At 34.3% G+C, this 26,318-nt stretch overlaps 1 protein-coding gene and 1 non-coding gene across 2 annotated transcripts; one reads left to right on the top strand and one right to left on the bottom strand.

Moving 5' to 3' along the window:
• Window positions 1–1,416: 1,416 nt before the first annotated feature.
• LOC145044703 (small nucleolar RNA R71) lies at window positions 1,417–1,523 on the bottom strand. Its single transcript, XR_013681648.1, has one exon. It is a non-coding gene; the product is annotated as a small nucleolar RNA R71 (small nucleolar RNA).
• Window positions 1,524–18,712: 17,189 nt separating this feature from the next.
• LOC145039180 (homogentisate phytyltransferase 1, chloroplastic-like) lies at window positions 18,713–24,038 on the top strand. The gene is made up of 10 exons (XM_078987286.1): window positions 18,713–18,885; window positions 19,269–19,352; window positions 22,279–22,437; window positions 22,526–22,615; window positions 22,720–22,818; window positions 22,946–23,041; window positions 23,140–23,211; window positions 23,330–23,425; window positions 23,601–23,705; window positions 23,861–24,038. Exons 1-10 carry the CDS (start codon window positions 18,730–18,732, stop codon window positions 23,903–23,905), a joined length of 1,002 nt encoding a protein of 333 aa, XP_078843412.1. The 5' UTR covers window positions 18,713–18,729; the 3' UTR covers window positions 23,906–24,038.
• The last annotated feature ends 2,280 nt before the right edge of the window (window positions 24,039–26,318 follow it).

The following is a 26,318-nucleotide window of genomic DNA, read 5'->3' on the forward strand; positions in this document are numbered from 1 at the left end:
TGGGACGATTCAGAAGTGCTTTGCTACGATTGAGGAGCCAGAAAAACCCTAGAAGTCGACAAAGAAAGCTAGAATTCAATTTCGGGGAGTAAATGAGGCAAAATTTCATCATTCCACTTATTCTTTTGTTTTATCATTATGATTAAGCAACTTGACTTTGTTTGTTTGCTGTTATTTACTTTAATTATGAACTAAAACCTTTAGACTTCTGTTTGGGAATACAAAGTTGACAATATGGTTTGATTGATTGGTAGGATTAATTCCAAGTTGGTGAATTTTTGTTATTTTAGCTTGCTAAAGAACCTTGTGTGTGAATAATAATTAATTTTCTGTTAATAGGAAGATAATTGATTAGCATGAACATCTATTGATTATTAACCTCATATGATATGTGACCACTATACTATATGTCTAGGATTAATGAATATAAACTAGAATTAATAAGAAAATTGAGTAAATTCATGTGCAAGCTTGTAAGATGACCATCAAACAAGAGGTTAATTAAAAATAATTAATTAATTAGCTATTGCAAGTCTAACTTAACCCAAATAATTAATCTAGTAAATATAATTAAATTAAACAATTGGCCACTGTTTGAGTTAGTTTATTTGCTAAGGATTAGGGTAGTGAACATGAACCTAATCACTTGAATCGGTAACCAACGAAAGAATTAATCCATTGCACTATTACCTTGAAATCAACCATAGAGTTAACCAAGCTGAACTAAACAGAAGTTCCTTTCCAATTATTGAATCTAGTTAAGTCGTTATTTTCTAGTCTCAAATTAGTAATAGTTAGTAAGTTTCTAGTCTTGTAAAACTAGAGAAAAACTCCTATTTCTTAATTAACTTAGGTAGAATTAGTTTTACCTGATTTTACCTTGGAGTCGCCGAGTGCAGTAAATCAGGAGCATCCAGTGCCTCGTTGACAATCGAAGACCCGATTCAAAAAGACACCGAGTACGAGACCGAGGAAAAAAACGAACCTACATACGAGCACACATCCGAATTTGAAGACGATTTAGCCACCGCTATGGCTAATATTGACGAAATCCCCATGGGGGAATGGAAGAAGAGGATGCGTGATGACACCGGCCCGGGACTTGTGCAACCCGCAATTCCCGCAACTGCTACTTTTGAGCTAAAGGGCCATATTCTCGCTCAACTCAAGGAGATTCCTTTTCACGGGAGAGATCACGAAGACGCCTATAAGCACTTGGATGAAGTCAATGATGTGGCTGATTACTCCAATGTACCCAATGTGCCTCGCGAGATCCAGCTTCTTCGCATGCTTCCTGTCACATTTAAAGGAGCTGCAAAAGATTGGTTAAAGTCACTTCCTCCCGGATCGGTCACCACATGGGCCAAGATGAAAGAAGAGTTCATAGACCATTTTTGCCCACCTTCCAAGATAGCCAAGCTAAAGAAAGCCATTGCCAACTTCGAGCAACAACCCGGAGAATCTCTTTATGAAGCTTGGGAAAGGTACAAGAGCCTACTTAGAAATTGCCCACACCATGACCTTAATAGCCAACAAAAGGTCTCCATCTTTTATGATGGAGTTAATGTCACCACAAGGCAACTACTCGATTCACAAGGCCCGCTCACCAGAAAGCCGCCTCCGGAAATAATGGAATTAATTGAAGAATTCTCCAAGCATTCTAGAGAATACCACAATCCGAGGAACGAAGTGAATCGTGGAGCAGTGACCTCGGTGAATGATAGCATGGCATCGGTAATAGCTAAGCTCGATAGCCTAGACCGAATAATGACAAAAATGGATCAAACAATACATGCTATTAGGGTCGGATACGAAAATTGTGGCGGCCCCCACCTCACCAAGGATTGTGATCGAGACGAAAATGGAAATAAAAAGGCTCAAGTATTTTATTCCAGTGGCGATAGATACGACGAAGATTTGAGGAAACCGAAGAAGGAATGGCTCCCATACGAAGAATATAAAAAGGATAAGGAGGAGAAATACAAACAGAGGGAGAGGGGATTCTATCAAAAGAAAGAGCCGGTGATGGAAAAGAAGGCCAATTTAGAAGATATGCTCACAAGATTCATAACTGCGTCCGAAAAAAGACACAATGATCATGATGTAGCAATGCAAGAAACCAGAAACATGTTGAGGAATCAGCAAGCATCCATTCTCAACATTGAGAAACAACTGGGACAGCTTGCACATCAAGTGAATAAAAGAAGACCGGGCCAACTTCCGAGCAACACCGAACCCAATCCAAGAATGGAGAATGTAAGTGTAATAACCTCCAGCAGTGAAGGAACATTTACAGAAGCACTTAGGATCTCCAAGAAGAATGAAGAAAAGATAGAAGAATCGAACCCAGCAAAACCCGACCCGACTCGCCGAGTCACTCCACTGGACTCGACGAGTCCATGCGCAATTGATCCACCTGTCAGTTCTTTGAAACCTTATAATCCTCCGCTGCCATACCCAATCAAAGCCATGCCTGCAAAAAAAGTAGAAGCATACAGAACCTTCATGAATCATGTTAACGCTCTACAAGTTAATGTGCCATTTGTGGAAACAATACTCCAAACACCTAAATACTTCAACTTGCTTAAGGGCCTTTTTGCTGCTAGGAATGATTTGGCTGAAGTCGCAGAAGTATTGATGAGTGAGATACCTGAAAAGAAGGGTGATCCAGGAAATATTGTGATTCCGTGTCAATTTGGTAATGAGGTCTTCACCAGAGCATTAGCTGACTCGGGGGCAAGCATCAATATGATGCCTTTTTCATTCTATAAGAAGTTGAATTTACCAGAACCAAAACCGGTGAATATGAAGATCCATTTGGCGGACAAGACAATAATTCATCCACAAGGCGTTTGTGAAGATCTCCTTATAAAAATTGACAAGTTTATTTTCCCAGTAGACTTCGTGGTAGTTGATATGGAAGAAGACCCCGAAATTCCAATTATTTTGGGGAGATCCTTCTTGAACACCGCGTGTGCTTTAATTGATATATGTGAGTCTACATTGACATTAAGGGTGGGTGATGAGGCTGTGACGTTTAAAGCTATTCCAGAAATCAAGCAAGAAGAGGAAAAGATTGAAGAAGTCTCAATAATCCAATTGGATGATGAGATATTAGAAAAAGAGCTTGCACGTTTGCTAAAAGAGGATCCAAGCAAGTTTGTGATACACTCTGAAGAAGAAGGAGATGTTAACAAGGACTTGGATGAATTAAAAAAGCTACTGGAAGGAGCCCACTCAGAAAAAACCCAAGAATTGATGGAATTCGTTCCGACTCGCCGAGTCACTTTAATGGACTCGACGAGTCTAATCGACTTGGACAAAAACTTGACCGACTTAGATCTGCTTGTTACTAGTTCTTCACATACCTTGGATTTCGATAATATACATGATTCTTTAGAAGAACAAACAGCAGAAGGAGGAAATGGAAGGAAAGTTCAATACGCCGATGTAGCATGTCTTGATACGGTTCATTTCGAAGATGGGTTAAGCACTGGAAAGGACGAAGAGATAAAGGAAAGGATGGAGGAAGCTGATCACCTATTCACTACTAAACCTAAAGCACGGACCATCATGAAATGTGAAGTAATTAAATTTAAAGAGAAGGAGTTCAAGAGAAGGTGAAAAAGAATGGGGTAAAGAAGAAAAAGAGGAAAAGGGAAGCCCAAGCAGCTGAGGATGAGGCCGTGAAAAAGAAAAGAGATGCATTGAAAAGGGCTTACAAGAAAAAGATTCACGCTTACAAGACCAAGTACAAATCACAAAAAGTTAGGTGTGCGTTCCCGATGCTCGGAGATGACGAAACGTAGATGGGAAGGAGTCTAGCTAATGACTCCTTAAAAAGAAGCGCTTGGCGGGAGGCAACCCGTTATATAGAGTTTGCTTTCTTTTACTTTTTAGTTTTTTTTCCCTTCGTTTTTAGAATCTTAATCTTCCAAATCATCGGACATGTCTGCTTGAGAGTGTGCATAGGTTAAGTGTGGGGTGAAATGATTTCTAGTAAATAGCAAATTTTTGAAAATTATGAATTTTTAAGCGACTCGCCGAGTTTGACCACGACTCGACGAGTCCATATGGATTTCAGAAAAAAAACCATGACTTCGCGACCAGACTCGCCGAGTCTGACAACGACTCGACGAGTCGGTATTATTTACAGAAAAAAAATAATTTCGAAATTACTTTTACAACCGGTAACTAGGGTTTTAACCCTCAGAATTAGTTTTCACAAACATACTCGTCGGGTGACGTCATCCTCACTTTCTCTCAAGCATTCATCTTTGTTTTTCAAGTTTCCTTCAAATTTCTCAAGCCCAATCTCAAAAGGTAACAAATTTCTTCTTGTGTTCTGTTAAGAACATGATTATAAGGCCATCTATGGTAGCAATTGCATGAAAAACTCGTTTTTGAAAAGTATTAAATTTCTAGGGTTTTGATTTTTCATGAATTATGTTGTTTTGAATGCTTATTTTGGCCTTAACACCTTAATAGTAAGTGCTTAGACAAAACCCTTGACAAAATTTACAGGTTTTATGGTCTAATCTTCATCGACCCGTCGACTGACTCGTACAGTTCGCACGACTCGCCGAGTCGGTCCTGGACTCGACGAGTCGAGTCGAATAACATATAGCAGATATTTTTTTTAATTATATTCTGTGTTTTCTGGGTTTTGTGTATTTGTTTTGCAGAAATCATGTTCAGAAGGGGACAAAGTTCCAGGGGCAACCAAGGGGATTTTCCATGGCTAAACTTCCCACAAATCGAGTCCGCTTCGACAGTGCGGAAATGGAAGAAGAAGCTGGCTGATATCAAGAAGAAGGAGGTCTATGTGCCCAACCAGATAGATTGGGAGTGGCTGCAGAATGTTCGATATGAGGAGGAATTAGCTCCTTATCTTTTGAAGGAGTTTCACCATGAAGGCGAAACAATGATCTGTGACGGGTGGAGCCGGGTCTTCCGTATTCAAGAGCCGGTTTATTTGGAGCTTTGTTTGGAGTTTTTCTCCACGGTATCTTTCACCGGGGGAGTGGATGTTTATCACCCGGCCAGCTTTAGTTTTTGTCTTGGGGGAGAGTTTCATCAATGCTCTGTGGTGGATCTTGCCTGTCGATTAGGGGTCTATGATCAGCCCTGGGTCTCAACACACATCTTTCGGGCCTTTTTGGCACAAACCCATATGGTGTTTCCCGAGGGAGTTACGAGTACGGGCTGGTGGAATACTATTGGTAACAAAGTCTATATCCCAAAGTCTGCACAGGAAGGGAGCATTCGATCCCCAACACACCGTCTCATACACCGCCTCATTTCATCTACCATCAATCAAAGAAAAGATGATGACAAGGTTTCCAACCTCGACGTCTTCTATTTATGGAGCATCATTACACCCGGCGTCTTTTGCAACATTCCTTGGTGTCTAGCTTCATATCTTTCGGAGGGTGCGGTCAAAGATCGCAAAACTTCCCGAATTAATGATGGGATGTTTGTCACCCGGTTGGCCAACTCATTCGGGTTGATGAACCGCGGTGCATGGAACTTCATGACATTGATCCCTACACCTCCGTTCAATCCAATTCTTTTCCGGAGAGCGAGGATTATTGAAGACTATGGAGGTGGCCATTATGTCATCCCGAATGATGACCCCGTTGTTGGTCCCGAAGCACCGGGAAGGAGGGTTAGATCAAGAAGAGAGCGGGATGTGGAGGATGAGCCGCCGGTGATTCCGGTTGAGAATGAAGATGTACCAATGGATTGGTACAATGTGGAGATGAGGCGGCTACATGATCAAATGTCATGGGGTTTGAATTTTAGCAACCAATCTCATATCCAACTTTTTGACCACTTCAATATCCCACATATTGATGGTGGCAATTATCCATTTATTCCATCGTGGGATGAGGTGATTGGTGCGAGAAGAAGTGGTGCAGGGGGAAGTGGAGCAGCCGCAGATGATGATGAGGAAGAAGATTGATTTATTTGTGTTTTAATCAAACAATTTTTATTTTCTGTTTTTTTATTTTATTTGGTGTGTATGACTTGTTCAAGACTTTATTGTGTTTAATGATTGTATGCATTAGTTATTTTTCAGGATTGGATTAGGATTGCTTGCTTAGGAAGGGTTTAAAGTCATAGCGAACGGGTGTTATAACGAGTGAAAGCGAGTCAAGGAAGCGGAATGTTAACGTCAAAGTGTTGAGTCCGGTCCCTAGGGGTATGAGCAATTGAGTCCAAACGTGAGGAAGAGTTAGAGAAGTTCTTAGAGGCTGACACAGTTGCAAAATGCCAATTTTTTTCGTTCAGTGGCCTACTCGTCGAGTGCACTAACTGACTCGACGAGTCGCCTTGTATTTCCACATATTCTGAGATGGCCGCGCTGGTACTCGACGAGTCCACCATATGACTCGACGAGTCAATCATTTTTTATACCAAAGGACTGCTGATTTGATGCTGCTAAGTGTACCACTTGCTCACTTATTTTTCCATATCAATTCCTAAAGATCTTACACTGATTTCCGCGTATTTGGAGCGACCCACACGAGACGAGACACCCAAGGCATGGATGAGATGACCATGTCTAAAGTCAATTGAAGTTGGAGCTTAAATGAAAGTGATCAACCTATCCACTGCTATCCCAGGGGAGTTTGTTCCAATTCCATCTTTAGTTTTATTTTATTGTTTTTATTATGCCTATTATGCAATGAGGGCATTGCATAAAATAAGTGTGGGGTAGGGGGTTAGTTACATAATAGTCTATTTTAGAGTCAATTTTTAAAAATTTTTGCATACCAAAAGTATTATTTAGGACTTAATTAGAGAATTTTGGTAAAAAAAAATTAGGATTCCATGTTAGAATTGTGTTGATAATTGCATGAAAACCCAAATGTTTAGTTGAGCCTATATACGTTCTAGTGCATTTGTGGCTTCCTTATTTCAGTGAAATCATGGGACAAAAACACGACCTTGCTCAGCCTGAGGGATGCAATATGTTTAGCAGCCTGAACCTGAAATGTATCCAGGAAATTTTTTATCGTTAGCCAATAAAGGTTGAGATTGAGCGCCTCTGCTTAAGCATGTAGGGAATTGAGTGACAAAAGTGAGGTATGCATGTAAAAAAAAAAGAGAAAATTACTAGAAAAGTTGTAAGAATTTTGGAGCAAATGAAGTGAAGATCTAAAGATCAAAATTCCAAGAAATCCAAAAAAGTTGAAGATACCAAAAATAAATCAATACAAGGTGGTGAATTCAAAGAAATCAAAGATCAAATTATCAAGGAAGTGAAGAATTCCAAAAGAGCTCCATAGTGGTATCGAAAAGTTGTAATTCTAGAATATGTATGCTTGGGTTGCTCAATTAAAAATACCTTGAGGGTAAAGAGGTTTTCTGAGGATGGATTCGGAGGGTTGCATAAAATGAGCATAGTTCGGGGTGAGTGGGCGAATGTTTATGAGGATTGTGAGTATTTGGAGTATGGGGGGTTCTTTAGGAAAAATTTTAGACACAAATGTATGCATTGCGGTCTTGGCATAATGGCTGGGTTAGATTTGAGTTGTCATATATAATTCTAATGTCTTAAAATTCAATTTTGCTTGGGGGCAAGCAAAAGTCAAGTGTGGGGTATTTTGATATGTGCATATTTAGTGTGTATTAAGTATAGTTTTTATTCATATATTAGCTAAATTATCGCATATTATGGACAAAAGGTACTTAAAAGTGTTAAATTATGTTTTTCAGTCCAAAGATGAAGCTTGGAAGCAAAAGGAAGCAGGAGAAGTGAGCTCAAGAATGGAATAAAGAAGAAAAACACTAAAAATGGCACCTACTCGGCGAGTCGAGCTTGGACTCGACGAGTCCGGTCGAAGAATCAGAAAGATAATGACTCGAGATTCCAGATAGTTATCGCAATACGGGAAATGTGAGAGGGACTCGACGAGTCACCACTTGACTCGACGAGTCGATTCGCTTATTTAAAGATAACTCCACAGATCGATTAGAAGAGTTCTGGGACGATTCAGAAGTGCTTTGCTACGATTGAGGAGCCAGAAAAACCCTAGAAGTCGACAAAGAAAGCTAGAATTCAATTCTGGGGAGTAATTGAGGCAAAATTTCATCATTCCGCTTATTCTTTTGTTTTATCATTATGATTAAGCAACTTGACTTTGTTTGTTTGATGTTATTTACTTTAATTATGAACTAAAACCTTTAGACTTCTGTTTGGGAATACAAAGTTGACAATATGGTTTGATTGATTGGTAGGATTAATTCCAAGTTGGTGAATTTTTGTTATTTTAGCTTGCTAAAGAACCTTGTGTGTGAATAATAATTAATTTTCTGTTAATAGGAAGATAATTGATTAGCATGAACATTTATTGATTATTAACCTCATATGATATGTGACCACTATACTATATGTCTAAGATTAATGAATATGAAACTAGAATTAATAAGAAAATTGAGTAAATTCATGTGCAAGCTTGTAAGATGACCATCAAACAAGAGGTTAATTAGAAATAATAAATTAATTAGCTATTGCAAGTCTAACTTAACCCGAATAACTAATCTAGTAAATATAATTAAATTAAACAATTGGCCACTGTTTGAGTTAGTTTATTTGCTAAGGATTAGAGTAGTGAACATGAACCTAATCACTTGAATCGGTAACCAACGAAAGAATTAATCCATTGCACTATTACCTTGAAATCAACCATAGAGTTAACCAAGCTGAACTAAACAGAAGTTCCTTTCCAATTATTGAATCTAGTTAAGTCGTTATTTTCTAGTCTCAAATTAGTAATAGTTAGTAAGTTTCTAGTCTTGTAAAACTAGAGAAAAACTCCTATTTCTTAATTAACTTAGGTAGAATTAGTTTTTTATTTAATTTGTCGTTCCCTGTGTTCGATACCCTACTTATTTAGCTATACCACAATTGATAGGTTCACTGCCTTTTGTGTGTTATTTGATAATTAAAAGTAGGTTTAAAACTAAGTGAGTTTTACACACATCAACTACCCTTCTTTTATAAAAATAACACTTTTAGTCCTTTTCATATAAAAGAATTCCATTTTTAGTCCTTAAAACCCTTTTCTTGACACTTTTGTATTATTTATTTGATGAAAACACGATTTTAACCCAAAATTTACGTTGTTGACAGCTTCAGCCCCTCTAGAATAGTGATTCTCTGTTAGGGACCCATTTTTCACAACTTTTACAGTTTTGGCCCAAAATCTAAAAGGTTTACATTTTTGGTCATTTTTATTAGTGAAAAGCATTTTTGACCCTTATAAACATTTTGTTATGGTAATTATCCCCTGTTTTACAGGAAGTTACATTTCCAACTCCTCAACTTATCATTTTCGCATTTTTGAGGCTTATTGGGCCGAGAAGCCCATAAATAGCCCATTAGGCCAAATATTTACATTTTAAGTCCCTTGAAATTCCTAATGTTCAGAAAAATAATTATAGGAACTGTTTTGACCCTTCTAACCTTCAAGAAACCGTGACTTGTTGATTTGTACCCCTAGGTTTGTATTTTTAACAATTTAAGCCCAAAAATGGGTTTTATGTTAGAACATGTTCATCATGACCTTGTAAACATTTTTTCTTGACTTGTTTAGTGTAAGATAGCTTAGGTTATGCTTGCTCCCTTTCTCATGTCATAGATCTCGGGTTTACACCCCTTTTTGGTAACATATTCATCACAAAACACATGATATCACACACATACATGCATCAAATCACACATAGCATACATATACACATAAATCTACACATTTTCTTGTATTCTCCCCCATAAAACTCATAAAAACCGAAAAGAAAGGGGTATGAAACTCACCTTGTGGTTTGGATTTGGTTTTGATGAAGATTTGAGAGAATATTTCGGCCCTAGCAACTTCTTGAGGAACTTTTCGAACTTAGAGGGTTCGAGGGAGTTAGATCATGAATTTGCATGAGTTAAGATGAGATGTTTGATGAAATGTAGAAGTTAAGTCATGGATTCAAGTAATTACTTACCAACTATGATGATATTAATTGGTAAACTCCTTGAAGTCACACACCAATGCTCGAAAATTTGGAGAAAAAGGAAGAGTTCTTAAGAGTTTTTCTTGTAAGAGTTTGATCAAAATGAAAATGGTGGTGGTGTGGGGCGCTCTCGGCCGTGGATAAGGAGAGAGGGGGGAAGAGATGAGCTTGCCTTGATACATGAAATTATGCATGGATACATGGAAGATATTACTTAGAGATATGTTGGATAATCATGAGGTGTCAGCATAACAGTCAACTCTCTTAATCTACTTCTCTCTTTTCTGTTCTTTTTTTTTTCTTTGTTTTCCTACTTGGGTCGAGAACTAGAGAAACGAGAAGAGAGTTTTGGGCCTTTTTGCTTAAATCCATATTGTGGGCCCAATTTGATGATTTTTCGATCTATTGGGTTCCCATGATGGTTTACGGCCCAATTTGTCAAAAATAATGGGCTTCGTAGTCCATTAAGGTTAATTAGGTTAGTTATGGCCCAATAAGGCCCATTAAAGTATTTTACTTCATTCTAGGCCCAATATGGCCCAAAATGCTAAAATAAATGAAAGTGGGTCCAATTGGAGCCCATTTAAGAGTTTTAAGCCCAAAATAGTCAAATTGGAAGCTTATTGGCCCATTAGGCCCAATAAGGAAATCCTAGTCCATAATGGACTTAAACCGGGATTTCTAGGGTTTCCAATTATTTGTTGACTATTTGCAGTGTTTGCATAGAGTGTTTGATGGACAATTTGTTATTGAGTAAGCATCATATGTGCTTTCACGTTGTTGGTTCACATTTGTTATCATTGTTAAATGTTTACAAGGAATCGAATTTCCTGGTTGTGACAAATATGCAACCAAACTTTTGTTACATGTTCAACCGTTTGTTAATAATCAACCTTTGTTATATATGCAACCTTTTAATATGCAACCAACCGTTTGTTACATGTTCAATCTTTTATTATATCTATCCAACCGATTGATAGAAAAGTGTCTCTTAGTGTTACCTAACCCAAGAGAAACACCCCGTTCACTACTTGTGTGCACGGCCAACCGAATGCTCTAAGTAGCTCATGACTTCCACCCGAAACACCAACCCTGTGACTCAGCTTTTGCTACTCCGACTCTGCAAAGTACAAGTACCCCGCAGTGTCGTTCAGGTTCGGTACAAACGGTGCCAATTCCAACGATACACCTCCCGATTCCCACGTGATGTTTGCGCTGGCCGCGAACGAGGGATCAACATCACTCCAGCCCACGAACACCGAAGTGCCCGCAAACCATGTGTCACACGGTCATCTAGAAATACCGGAAACTAATCACCGTTGTGGCTATAGCTCTTCCTATAGGTACTCTTTCAACTTAGTAGGCACCCTTAATGATCCAGATAAGGTTTTAGGCAAAGATCATCAAACTACCCAAACCTACTACGCATAACCTCACAATGTCATACATTAAGTAAAGCATGTAATGCATACCATATAAATGTGTATTAAACATGCAATGTATTCATAACCAACACATCAAAACATAACCATACATCTTATTTCAAGTAACTTAAGCTAGCAATTAGGTCATATCATGGCATTAGCACAAAGCGTATTTTAGCATCACAAATATCATATCATCATCAAGCACAAATAATGATATGGTCATCCTAAAGTGAATCAAATCACCATCTACGGATTGTACGTTTCAATAATACAACCTTAGTGAGTTAAAACTATGAACTCACCTTTAGCCTTGATGAAATCTTCCTTCTATTCCAAGTCTTGAACTTACTTGAAGTTCTCAAGGCTCCACCTAAACTTCACACATAACGTTCAATTAACAAATAAAGTATATGTTTCAAAAATACAACTTTATTCTAACTTTTATATTAATTTTTATATTTTCCCTGCCCGACCCATGTTCATTGTTTTAAGCATAAAACCTAATCTACAACTCCATTTGGGATGAAATCGGACATTATGAAAACTAGACTCGATTTCCTATAATTTTTTTATCTCTGTAAATTTTGTCTAATTATACACCCATTTTATCCTACTTCGCTTACAAGATTTGGTCAGTTGATGTCTTCCCCGTTAACAATATTTTTATGCCTTTGCTTCGTCTTGAGTCTTATGATATATACACTCTTGCCATATTAATTATATATTCCTTGGTAAGCATTATTTTACTTCTTTATCCATTGTCTCATATTCTTTTGTTTAGTTTAAATAATTATTTTATCCTTAAAGTATAATTTTTTTCTAACAAATTAATCAACTTTTAATATTAAATTCTAAGCATTTGCATCTTTAAAATTTCAATAAGCTTTATTTGATTCAAAGCATGACTTCGATGACATATATGGGTATGTTATAATCGATATAAACTCATATGATTAATTAACCATAGATTTAATTAATCCTAGCAATGGTTTTCATGTTACCATGAATTATGGTACACCTCAAACGTGGCTTACTATCTTTTTTGTTCTTTCAAAAAACTATTTTACATACACATGTATCCTTTTATCAGTTATCACCACTTTCATTGGGCTTTTATTCACTTTCCAGCAACTTAATAAAGTTCTAAGAAGGCATGATGTATCGAAGAATAGATGGTAGGATTTGCAGCCAATTAGGACATAGTTAACTTTGATCTTTACAAGTCTGAAATAAAATCTACTTATGTTTGTTAGGATCGATATTGGTTAAGGAAAGGCTTCGTGAGTATTTAGAAGGAGTCATCTTTAATGGCTGTTTTGGGCAACAAAAGTCACAACCAGACACAAGAGAACAAACACAGCATACCCACGTAGACATATGATATTAGTCACGGTTTAGGCTTGTAACGTCGCTAAGAAGGTTAGAAAACAGAATTAGGTTACCTGGAAGAGAATTAAACGCAACAAGAAAACCAAACTTGTCTCCTATCTTCCACCTCGCAGTCCCCGTCTCTCAGCCGGCCTCTTAATTTCTCACTTATCTCACTCGTCTCTTCTTCATTTGCTCGACTTTCTCTCACTTTTTCCCGTTTTCTTCTCTTGGAAAAGTAGCAGCCCAAAAAAAGATGCGGCGTAATCGATTTTTTATGGTTAGAGAAGATGGGATGTAACCGACGGAAAATAGAAAAGAATCGACACGATTTCATTTGACGCATGGGTTGAAAACGTAATTGTAATTCCCAACTTACACTAACAGTCCCTTGTCTTCCCTCTATTGATCCATAATAACCCCATTTTTATTTTATTTTAAAGTTTCATATTTTCTAAAATTACATTCTAACCCCTCAACCTTTATGATTCTTACATAAATTATATTTACTCTAAATACTCCCACAAATTAATTAGTTAAATCTCTTCTTCTTAAATATTGTGTAATTCTTTTATATACCAAATAAAACCATTTTTATTTAATTCATTTCATTATAAACCTTAAACCAATAATCATTTGCATAAACACTTATTCAAGTAACGGACGCTGATGTCGCTGACGGAAGTAAATTTGGGTCGTTACAATTTTCCCTTCCTTAAAAAGTTTTCATCCTCGGAATCTCTATGTCTATGCTTCTTCTCATTTCTAGGTTGCCTCATTGAGTTATACTCCAAAACGAATTAATATTAAAGGAAAAAAAATGTGTCCATCAAAACAGATATCACCCATATCAAACTTTTCATGCGTTATGACTAAATCAAACATAGCCACATCAATATCTACATCGCAACTAATAGAGTCCGAGACACACCATAAACGACTACATAAATGCACTGATACCAACTACTTACTATCACTAGCATCAAATAACACACAAGCAAAAATAACACATAAACATGTATAAAATTAATTAGTTGGGTTCCTAAAAATTACCTCATCAGTTGTCATATTGAAAGCACGAGCTTTCACCTTTGGCGCTTCATCTTTCTTCTCACCAGCTCCCATCTGGACCTTGCGGTTGGGACATTGCATACTGATATGTCCCATTTGGCGACAGTTGTAGCACATAGGTTCAGGACTCTTACAATCTTCATAACGGTGCCCCACCTTACCACATCGCTTGCAACTCTTGGTACTGCTACTACATGGACCTCCATGAAAAGAGTGACACTTCTTACAAAATGTTGATTTTGCACCATTCTTCTGAAATTTCTGCTTCTCAGGGGGACCCTAATTGACCCTCCCACTTGCGTTTTTCCCCGGACCTCGCTGTGGTACGATCCTGAATAGCTATATCATTCTCTATCTTGCGGGCCTCATCCATGGCCTCTACCAAAGTGGTATTCAATCTCACAACTGCACGGTACTCAAATGGTAACCCCTCCACATAGTGACAAATCAACTTCTCCTCGGTCGGGTAGTAATCAGTAGCGAATTGTGACTTCTCAGTAAAGGTGGTGTTATACTTAACAATTGTCATGCTACCTTTCTGAAAAGTCAAAAACTCCCGTTGGGCCTGTTATATGTTGCCTTCACTGCAGAAACGATCTTTCACCTTCTTACTAGGAATTTCCCAAGTCATAACCCTCCGAGTGACCTCAGTGAGTCGTGCGTCAATAGTGTGCCACCACTCGAGTGCTTCCTTGTCAAACGTTCGCACCGCATAATTCACCTTCTGGTCCTCAGTAAATTAACCAGATCGGAAGGTTTGGTCCATCTTTCTAATCCAACGAAGGCATGCCACAGTACTCTCGCCTCCCTTAAAGGTAGGCAGCTTATAGTACATGAAGGTTTTGAATGAACTCCCTCGGCCTCTGACAGCTCCAACGACCTCCTGCCTTGGCACGGAACGACTATGTGACTCGTCATCAAACGATTGATCTCCACCCTCGTTCTCACCCTTAGATGGCAATAGTCAGACGGGACGCATCGCCTGCCGTATCTGCTCCAACGCCCTATCCCACTCCTGGAGCTGCTCCTAAAGGTCCGCAATGATTTCGGCACTCCCTGTGCTACATGTGCTCGGTGATGGTTGGGCTCGTGGCTGGCGGTTAATGGGTGGGGTCTGAAACATGAACGACAGTGAACCGGGAGTACGATTGCTTTGGCTGCCTCCCGCGCCTCCAGCATTCATATTCTCCTCAACATTCGACATTATCCTAATTTATAAAGAGTTTCTTTTTAAATGCATATACAAATATTATAAAGGGAAAGTTTATAAGCAATTATCCTACAACGCTCAACACACACCCTCCCCCCCCCCCCCCCTAAGTACCTAAAGGTCTTAATTGAGCCAACTAAGATGTGAGTATGAACACCGTCATTTGAATTCAGTTCACTCATAACATGGCTCTGATACCACCTTGTAACGTCGTGATTTTCACCATGATTTTTTTTTCTTTTTAAAACATTTATTTAACAAAATACGTTAGCGGAAGACTTAGTTTTAATTCCAAACATTTTCAAAACCACAACGTTACTCTGAAAACTCAAACGAAATTCCAAACCATTTAAAATGTAAACAAAAGTACTTAAGGTAAATAATCAAAGAATGTCCAAGAGTGGTATTGTTACTATAAGACTACTACCCATAAGAACCCCTCTCACCAAGGCCAATCTTCTAAACTGTCTGCACCAATCATAAGGCACAAAAGAGAAAAGATACGAGTGTCACCCCTACTGAGTAAGTTCAAAAAGTTGCACATAAAACATACAAACCCCAAATGGGTCAATCATTAATTTTATGATGAAGCATAAAAATGATAAACAAATACCACTTAGAAAACGACCGTATATCATAATTATTTAACCGCATACATGCATATATGTTGAATCACAATTCTACTACATAACATATATGATCAGCCAAATACCACATAAGCAACCACATAGCATATAATTAATCACATTTTATATATAAGCAACCTTTAAATGTTCAACCTTTTATTAATAAGCAACCTTTGATATACATTCAACCTTTTAATATGCAACCAACCTTTTGTTAATAATCAACCTTTGTTATATATTCAACTTTTTAATACGCAACCAACCGTTTGTTACATGTTCAACCTTTTATTATTTCTATCCAACCAATTGATAGAAAAGTGTCTCTTAGTGCTACCTAACCCAACAGAAACAAGCATCACGTTCACTACTTGTGTGCACGGCCAGCCGAATGCTCTAAGTGGCTCATGACTTCCACCCGAAACTCCAACCTCGTGACTCTAATTTTGCTACTCCGACTTTGCAAAGTAGAAGTACCCCGCGGTGTCGTTCAGGATCGGTACAAACGATGCCAATTCCAACGATACACCTCCCGATTCCCACGTGATGTTTACGGTGGCCGCGAACAAGGGACCAACATCACTCTAGCCCACGAACACTGAAGTGCCTGCAAACGATGTGTCACACGGTCATCTAGAAAGACCGCAAACCATGGATGTTAGGACCATATAATTTGGGGATAGGTTTTCTCTCTGTTAGAGCACTATATATGCACATTGTTTTTATCCGATTGTTAAATCTGCTGTGATAACAATTACTAAAGTTAAAGTAGAATAGTTTTGATGTCAAATTTGCAAAACGTTTCATTTCAATTTGTTGAGTGATGCAATGTTTGGCATAACAAATCAAAATGCAGCTCATTTTAGGCAATGGAGGATGGAGAAAACAGTTACAAGAAAGAAACTATAATGTAAATATATTGGTCTCATGGTCTTTTCAATATCAATTACAGGTGGAATGAAAGATACTAATTAGATTAGATAGTGGTAAGGATGAGGAAAATTGGCAACTAACTGTAGGATGTAACCTTCTAGGGAAATGGGTTCTTCATTGGGGAGTTAATTACGAAAATGACATTGACATGTTTGGTTGACCATGTATATATTTTAGTACTTTGAACAAGATTATAAAAACAAACATTTTCTTACTTTTATACTCAATGCCCATAGTGAATGGGATCAACCTCCTGCTGAAATGATACCTCCCGACTCTATTACCATAAAGGTATCTAATTTCTTCAATTTTACATTGGTTTAGTTCACTTTATTGCTTTTTGGTGAAATTACATTTCTTGTACCTCATCTTTTCAGGACTATGCAATTACGATGGTATCTCTTCGTCAAAATGAAGAATTAAGATGGTATTTCAACTGAATGATATTTCTTCGTTTATAGTATTCTATCAGAAAAGAATTTTTTTTTATGATAATCATGAACATATTTGTTACAATGCACCGAATTAATATAATTATTGGTAAATGAATTCCAATTCTATCAGAATGGAATCACGAATTCCAATGATGTTGGAATGAAATATGAATATTTTCTCACTAATTTATTCATTGGATTTGTTTCCACAGAAGTTGATGCTTGAAGAACGGACCACGAAATTTGAACGACGCCTTTTAGCAACATTATTATTTTAGAATGAATTAGTGTATTTGTTAGATTTTGATATTTTTTTCGCGATTTGAAAGTTTTTTAATTTTATTTTTTAACAATAAATGTAATTCTTAGTAATTGTTACATGTATTCTATAAGAATTAATGTAATTTTCGTTTTAATTCTTCAATTGTTGGTTCGAGAATTTATTTCTATAAGAATTTTTTAAAGTCATGATCAAGAAATATGTTCAAGAATATTTTTATTATTTTATAGTACTAGAATATTTTTATTTTTGAACATACTCAAACATATTCTATCAGAATACCCGAATTAAAAACTTTATAATTCGTAAAATCAGATTTTTAAAATTAATAGAATTTATAATCCCTTAAAATATGCACATTTCATTTATTAAATCTATATTAATTGACTAAAATATCATTCTAGTTAAATTAGATGATATTTTTCGATTATATTTAATTCAATAATATGTATTTATTACTTTTCTTAAAATTAGTAAAATGATTGGCTCGCATTTATGCATACAAAAACACAATAATTATTTTAAATAAAATAAGCTATATATATATATATATATATATATATATATATATATATATATATATATATATATATATATTGGAGAACAAGCATAAATTAAAAACAAAAGCTAGCTAGGAGCTAGCAACATACAAAAAAGGACACACTAGTTAAGAATTGGGGTATTCAGCCATCCAATTTGAAAGTCCAAAGTCCAAAGAACCCACATGACCGTCATACATACCGAGTCCAAAGTCCCAAGCTTCAAACAAGCTACATGCTAGGTATCAATCCACTCTATCACAAACAAGAAGCAATCAAAAGCAATTGTATTTCCATCCAACGTCCAATCTGTGACCAAAGCTGACGAGCGAGATAATACTTAAAGAACAAATGACAAACATCACTACATATCAGACACAATATTGACTCAACTTCCACGATGTGTCTATCTAAATTCCTTCGTGTTGGAATACGATCCATCATAACTCTCCAAATAAAGACATTAATCTTTATTGGTATCAATCTATTCAAACGAGTCACAAAATTACCGGTTGGAAGATGTGTATCATTAATATGGATTTTGACATATCGAACAGAGAACTTACCAGAAGGATCTAACTTCCAAGATGGGACTAGATTAATTACAAAAGTTAAAAGATGCACCAATTCAAGGAAGAAGATACGTACATCAAAAATTGTGTTGTTAACTAAAAAAAGCCAAAGGGCGTCAGCAATTCCACCAGCCAACTTCTTTTGCATTTATTGTTGGTCTATATATGGAAAATGAGAAGTTTCAAGGGTTGAATCAGAAATTGGATTTCGGCATTAAATTGTCAAATTTGGGTGACTGAATCACCAAACCAAGTCGTAAAATGAACTATCCAAGACAGAGAGCACGAATTCTGGCAAGCGCTGCTCCCAATCCACATGGGTCTGCAGGTGTTCGTCCTCAAATTCATAGCAAATCACTTGGAGCTACGTTCAAAGTTATTTACAGATATGCAAAAGTTTACACTATTCGAGGAGCGGTATATATGATTTTTATTCTTACCAAAAACTTGCAACATATACGTGATCAGTTTCACTACAATATACTGTAAATAATATTTAGCGCCAATATATATGAGTCATGGCAAACAAAATATTGATTGCAAAGAGTCTTCATCGTTTACAATTTAAAAAAGTTTTAGAAACAAAAATATTTGGCGACAAATAAAGTAGTCGCCAAGATTTTGGTGCATATATATTTCTTGTAAATAAGTATTCACGTTTTAGTTTTAGGAATTTTGCCACCAGTTATACATTATATCTGATACCAAGTGTTAATATGCATGATCCTTTCTTCTTTTATTTAATTTACGTCCACTATGTTGTTCGTGAAATTTATTTAACCATGTCCTTGATCGAGTAGGTGTTGTCCATCATCTCAACGTCTTTACTTGCCGTCCACAAACTTTCAGATTTTACTCCATCTTTTCTCACTGGAGTTTTGCAGGTTGGCCAGCTTCTTCTTATACCATGATTACTTAATTTAATTATTTTGTGAATTAATAAATTTGATATATATATATATATATATATATATATATATATATATATATATATATATATATATATATATATATATATATATATATATATATATATATATATATATATATATATATATATATATATATATGTTCAGGTTCATTTGAGATCATTCTAATTTTGTGAGACCGTGATAACAAATCTAAAAATAATTTTAAAATGCAAAATAAATGGAAAAATCCAAGAATTCTTTTTTTAAATATTATTTTCGGAACTTGAATTAACTAAAAAAAATATAAAAAAATAAAAAAATAAAAAAAAAAATCCGTTTTTTTTTAAAATACGTGAAATATTATAAATAGAATATTACACTGATATATTCTAAAAAATAATTTTAAAATGCAAAATAAATTGAAAAATCTAAAAATTCTTTTTTTAAATATTATTTTCGTAACTTGAATTAACTAAAAAAAATAAAAAAAATAAAAATTCTATTTTTTTTGAAAAATACGTGAAATATTCTAAATATAATATTACACTGTACATATTCTAAAAATAATTTTAAAATGCAAAATAAATGGAAAAATAAAAAAAAAAATTCTTTTTTTAACTATTATTTTCGGAACATGAATTAACTAAAAAAAATAAAAATAAATAAAAAAATGCGTCTCACGGTCTCACAAAATATAGGTGGTCTCAAATGAACCTAACCCTATATATATATATATATATATATATATATATATATATATATATATATATATATATATATATATATATATTAGTTCATAACATGTAGGAACCACAGTTATAAAATTAATTAAACTTTTATAATAAAAATTTATAATTATTAATCAATTATTTTAAATAAATTATTAATTAAGAGATATATCAAAAATTTTAAAGTTATTATAACTACAAATTTAAAATATAATTTGAAAATGTAAATTTGAATTTTAAAATGAGTTGTCTAGTATATCTACGTGACACATTATATAATATTAATGAGAAGTTGTATTAGAGTGACACTTGGTAAAATAAGATTAAAACTATTTATTGATTAGAATAGGTATGGGAACTATGGTTATAAAATTAATTAAACTTTTATAATAAAAATTTATAATTATTTTAAATAAGTCATTTTAAATAAATTATTAATTAAGATACATATCAAAATTTTAAAGTTATTATAACTTCAAATTTAACATATATTTTGAAAATGTAAATTTGAATTTTCAAATGAATTATCTAATATATCTATATGACATATGATATAATATTAATAAGGAAGTTGTATTAGAGTGATACTTGGCAAATAATATAAAACTATATACATATATATATATATATATATATATATATATATATATATATATATATATATATAGAGAGAGAGAGAGAGAGTGAGTGAGAGAGAGAAAGAGAAAAGAGTTTGATTCAAATGTTTCTACTATCTATTGCGTGCATATAGGATTGATTCTGGATCAATTATTTTAGTTAGTTTAAAAAAACAATTAATACATATTAAATGTTGAATATATTATTAATACTCATTATATCTCCAACATGTAATATGTACTAATTATCTTAAAATAATTAAAATTATTGGTCCACAATCAATCCTACATGCACACAATAGATAGTTAGAACACAATAATAACCTAACTATATATATATATATATATATATATATATATATATATATATATATATATATATATAGATAGATAGATAGATAGATAGAGAGAGAGAGAGAGGCGAGTCTTCTATATCACAAGTTTGGTCCTTTGACCCACTTAAACTTTCAATACTTACTATAAATTATATATCCGAAAACAGATCTACCTTAAAAATAATAAAGGATCTACCTAAACAAAAAACAAGGAAAAAATATATGTTTTATAAAAATTATTTGATTTAAAAGGATATATTGACCATTTATAGTTAGTGCGACATGACTAACTACACAATATAGGTGAGAGATGATGTCTTATAAATAAAACAATGATAGAAAATTTTAAGGTAAGTTTGTGTGTGACGGCTAGCTGTGACTTAGCTAATAAATTAAAAACCAATTAGTTGGAGTGCTTTTTATTCTAAATCCGTTTTTACATTTGTTTTTATAATACATATATTTATAAATATTTTTTTTCTTAAAGGTCCAACCGGTGCCGTTGCCACTAATTGCTAACAAGAGTTTTTGTTAGATTAAAAACGGGTAACAAGAACGGTTCCTACTTCAATTGATCGAACCAGCCGGTGCGGTCTAGTTATCTAAACCATATTTTTATCGGTCTGGTTGAACATGGTTTAGGAACCATGTGACTTTTTATTCTCGACTTGCTACTGTAATATATATATATATATATATATATATATATATATATATATATATATATATATATATATCCCTATACTAATAAATGAGTAGTTTTTTTGCTATGTGTCATCGTATTAGACATTTCAATCTATTATTTATTCCATTTTAAATTTATTAAATATCATCATTAACCTCATTAATGCGATGCTATTTGTCAATGTATATATTAACTATTTTAAATTTTAAATTTTAAATTTAAATTTTATATTATTTTTTCATTAAATCACAAATAAAAAATATCTAATATATATTAAAAATTAATTTTACATATTTCTTTGAATCAACTATTATAATTTAATATAATTAATAAAAATATCTTTTAATTAATATTTATCTAAAATAATTGATTAATAATTTTGAGTTTTTACTATAAATGTTTAATTAGTTTTATAACCGTGGTTTCCACGGGTTATAAACTAATATATATATATATATATATATATATATATATATATATATATATATATATATATATATATATATATATATATTTGCTTTGGTCATATTTCAGGCTCTCATTGGTGGCAGTTTAGCCACCTCGTATGTTTCAGCCATAAATCAACTCTCCGATATTGACATCGACAAGATTAACAAGCCATATTTGCCATTGCCATTAGGCGAGCTTTCAGTTAAAAATGCCATTCGCATCACCTCTTTGTACGCTATTTTGGTAGGATCGATCAATAAACTAAAATTAATATCAAATCTTAGCCTTGAAACAATTAATGCTGTGTTTGACTATTTTCTATGGTTATTAGGGTTTTTGCCTTGGATGGAGTACCAAATCCTGGCCATTAAAGTTGGGTCTCTTGATATGGTATGCTCTTGCAACAGCCTATTCTGTTCACGTGAGTCTAATTTCTTTATCTGTGCATTTCATTTACAATTTTAACGTTCAAAATGTCAAACTTCATAGTTATATACATCTTAATTAATGCATATTTACTTGTAGCTACCGTTACTACGATGGAAGAACAATCCTGCACTTGCCGCAATGTCCATTTCTTTAGGACGCGTATGCATTAATATTTTGTTCTACCTCCACGTACAGGTTGATTATTTACACAAATTTATCCAAACATAAATCTTTACGTAACTAGCTACATAAACATTATGTTTGAACAAAAAAGTCTTACTTTTTCGACCATAATTATATTCAACTGAGATGAACATTACAGACATGCATATATGGAAGGTCACTCCTGCTTTCGAAGCATATTATTTTTTTATCTGGAATATCGGGCATCTTTGGGTTAGTTATCGCACTACTTAAGGTACATATATTCCTAGCTACTAATAAAATAAGTATATCTTGTATTATTTATGTTCATATATATTGTACTTATAATAATATATGAATTGTGAGTTTTAGGACATTCCCGATGTCGAGGGAGACAAGATAAATGGAGTTAACTCATTTGCATTGAAAGTTGGGAAAAAACCGGTGAGCTCCAAACCTATATATAGATGTAAATATATCATGATTGATGATCTTTTGGTACCAATTCCAAATCGCTCTGCAATTTTTTGTAATTAAAACAAAAGGTTGAATATTTTTGCAGGTGTTTTGGTTTTGTATATGGCTCCTTGAAATGGCATACGGTGTGGCAATACTAATAGGGTTATCATCAACAGGTTTTTGGATCGGATGGATAATGGTAAACATATATTTGATAACCTTATTGAACTAAAACTATATTTTGCTTTAACTTGTATAATTTGGGTCCCATTTTGACACACTTCTTTAAAGGTAATTACCAACAGATTTCAGATGGAATTACTTAATTACAAGCCCATGAAAACATTAGATCATCTAACTGTTATTATCAATAGGTAATCTGTCATAGCATTCTTGGTTTTATACTATGGAAAGAAGCAAACTCGGTTGATCTCGAAAGCGACGAAGCCATTGAGTCATTCTATAGATTTATATGGAAGGTAATTACTTGTAACATCATTGACTTTAGTATTAAACGTTTTCTTACATGTTATTGAAGCGAATGTTTAACATAATTTGATAAATATTTAATTTATAAATCCCATTTTGTGACATGCGGTCATTCACACATCACGAACATTATTTCGTTTTGCAGTTACGAGGTGTAGAGGACTTGTTGATGCCCTTATTAAGATTTTAAGCAAGGAAAAGGAAAATGTGTGGTGGATTTCATGTTTAGGGTTTGCTTCTTATCATTTCAACTCTGTATGTTTGTTATTATATTTTTATATAGAACCTCTTTAATGAATAAAAGCATACAAATTAAGTGATCATAGTTTGATGTTTATTTGTGATGATCTTCTTTGGCTTTTGTTTTGGATATGAAGATAATCTTTTATGTAATGAATATGAAAATCATTTCTAATTTAATTAATGACCAATGAATCATGTAAAAACTGTTGGAGTTTTATTGTTGCTAGGCGGAAGAATGAAACCTTTATAGCCTTATAAGTTTTTCTATTTTCTATTTGTCAAATAAACTGTGCCAAGATTGGTTTGATGTTTGATTGGTGGCATTTGATCGGTAGTTTGCTATTGGTCACTTCTGAACATAGATCATGGCAATATGCTAATTCGTTTAGTTTGCTATTGGTCACTTCTGAACATAGATCATGGCAATATGCTAATTCGTTTAGTTTAAGGTTCCTCGCAGTAGTGTTCATAGAAGTTTAAAAACCTCCATATTTAGTTATAAATGAACCTGTTCCAAAACATTAACTTTAACAAGCTATCCAATTTTTATAAACATATTATGTAGCATTTATTGTAACTCATTTATGATGGTAGTGATTGGTCATTTATGTTGGTAGTGATTGCTCATATCTATTTTATTCATTAGTAGCATTTATGTACACCCTTTAAGATATGGGGGCGCATGCCCCCAATGCCAATTCAATTACCTCATATTTTATACTAGAAAAATGGCCTTAAAAACATTATTATTATGGATGCCCCCGACTCAATTTGGAAAAAAGAAATTTAACTTAAAAGTAAGTAGAATATCTCTTTGACAGTATATATATTCCTCTTTTTATAATTGATCATATCCTTTTTTTTTCAAATTGATGTGGGTTGGTTCTTTATGGTTCTTTGGTAAACAACTGTCAACACGTATTTGTTATTTTTTTCTTTGTCTTTGGTAAGTCATTTCTTTTTCCTACTTAACTTTAACTAACTTATAAATATTTTTCAATTTTAAATTCAGTTTACTTGTTTTCATTTGATAAGGTATTATCTATTGTTATATCAACTTATTAATAAATTATCAACCCCATAGGCATCTAATGGTATTTTTATAATTTAGTTATCTCAAGTACTTTAAGTACTTAGCTACCAATCGATATAAAGCAAACTATAAAAATATTTATGTACTTTTAAGTACATAGCTAATTATATATATTATGCAAACTAGTTTAGCAATCTAGTCACAAGTTTGGATGTTTTTGTATGTGCTATGTTGAACCAAAATACTTTAGCAATATAGTTACGAAACCGAACCGTAAAAAACAAAACCAAACCAAAAGAACTAGAATCCGAACCGAATAGAGGGTCTAAAAAAACATAAGACCAGACTAGTTATTTGGCCATTTTACAAGTCAGCTATATAGATGGTCGCAAATGCGCCCAACAAAAAAATTCTAGAATTGGCCACTGGAGGTTACAACCTTTGGTTCACCCACTCATTGCCCTATATAAAGGGTTTTCATGTATTCTTGTTTTTTCTAAGAGAACACACATTAACATTGTCTAATGAGAATCTTTGCATGATCATTAAGCTGGGTTAATTTACCTCACAACACGTTATCAACAGTGTGCTTGAGGTCGGAAGCATCATACTCCACGTTTCTCGTTTAACGAGTATGTAACATCCCAAAAACACGGACCAAAATTTTCATTTTTGATATAGCGATTTATAAAACAATTTATAGAAAACATCATCAAGTTATTTCATTTCATAAAAAGCCATAGATCATAAGTCTCAAAATCATGTCATAGCATAGTAATAATGTGAGAGTACAAATCTCAAGATTCTTATATGCAGAAATCGTGTGTGTGATGCGTTGCTACCGTACCGGTTCCTTTCCCTTCGAAGAAGAAGGACTTGAAACAAAAACTAAAATTGTAACCACAAAGCTTAGTGAGTTCCCTCATCATACCACATACCATACCATAAACATACTGTCAGGTATATCTGGGTGACCGGCCTACCCTGCTAAGCATATCCGGGTGCTCAACCTACACTTGTCAGGCATACCGGGGTGCCCGACCTACCCCTTGTCAAGCATATATGGGTGCTCGACCTACCCTGTCAGGCATATCTAGGTGTCCGACCTACCCTCCGGTTTATTTCAACCGGCTACGGGGACTATTTCACCCCTATCACTACCACATAATAACATAACATATCATACTGTGTGACATCCCCATTTTTACGGTCAGAAAAGACCGGTTTTGTTTATGCCTTATAAAAATCAGAGTACTTCTTTTAATAAAAATGTTGCGGAATTTGTTCCCAAAAAAACATGATAAATACGTTATTAAAACATTTTCGG

Source organism: Lactuca saligna, chromosome 4 (assembly GCF_052625555.1).
Source record: "Lactuca saligna cultivar CGN05327 chromosome 4, ASM5262555v1, whole genome shotgun sequence".
Taxonomy (NCBI): domain Eukaryota; kingdom Viridiplantae; phylum Streptophyta; class Magnoliopsida; order Asterales; family Asteraceae; genus Lactuca; species Lactuca saligna.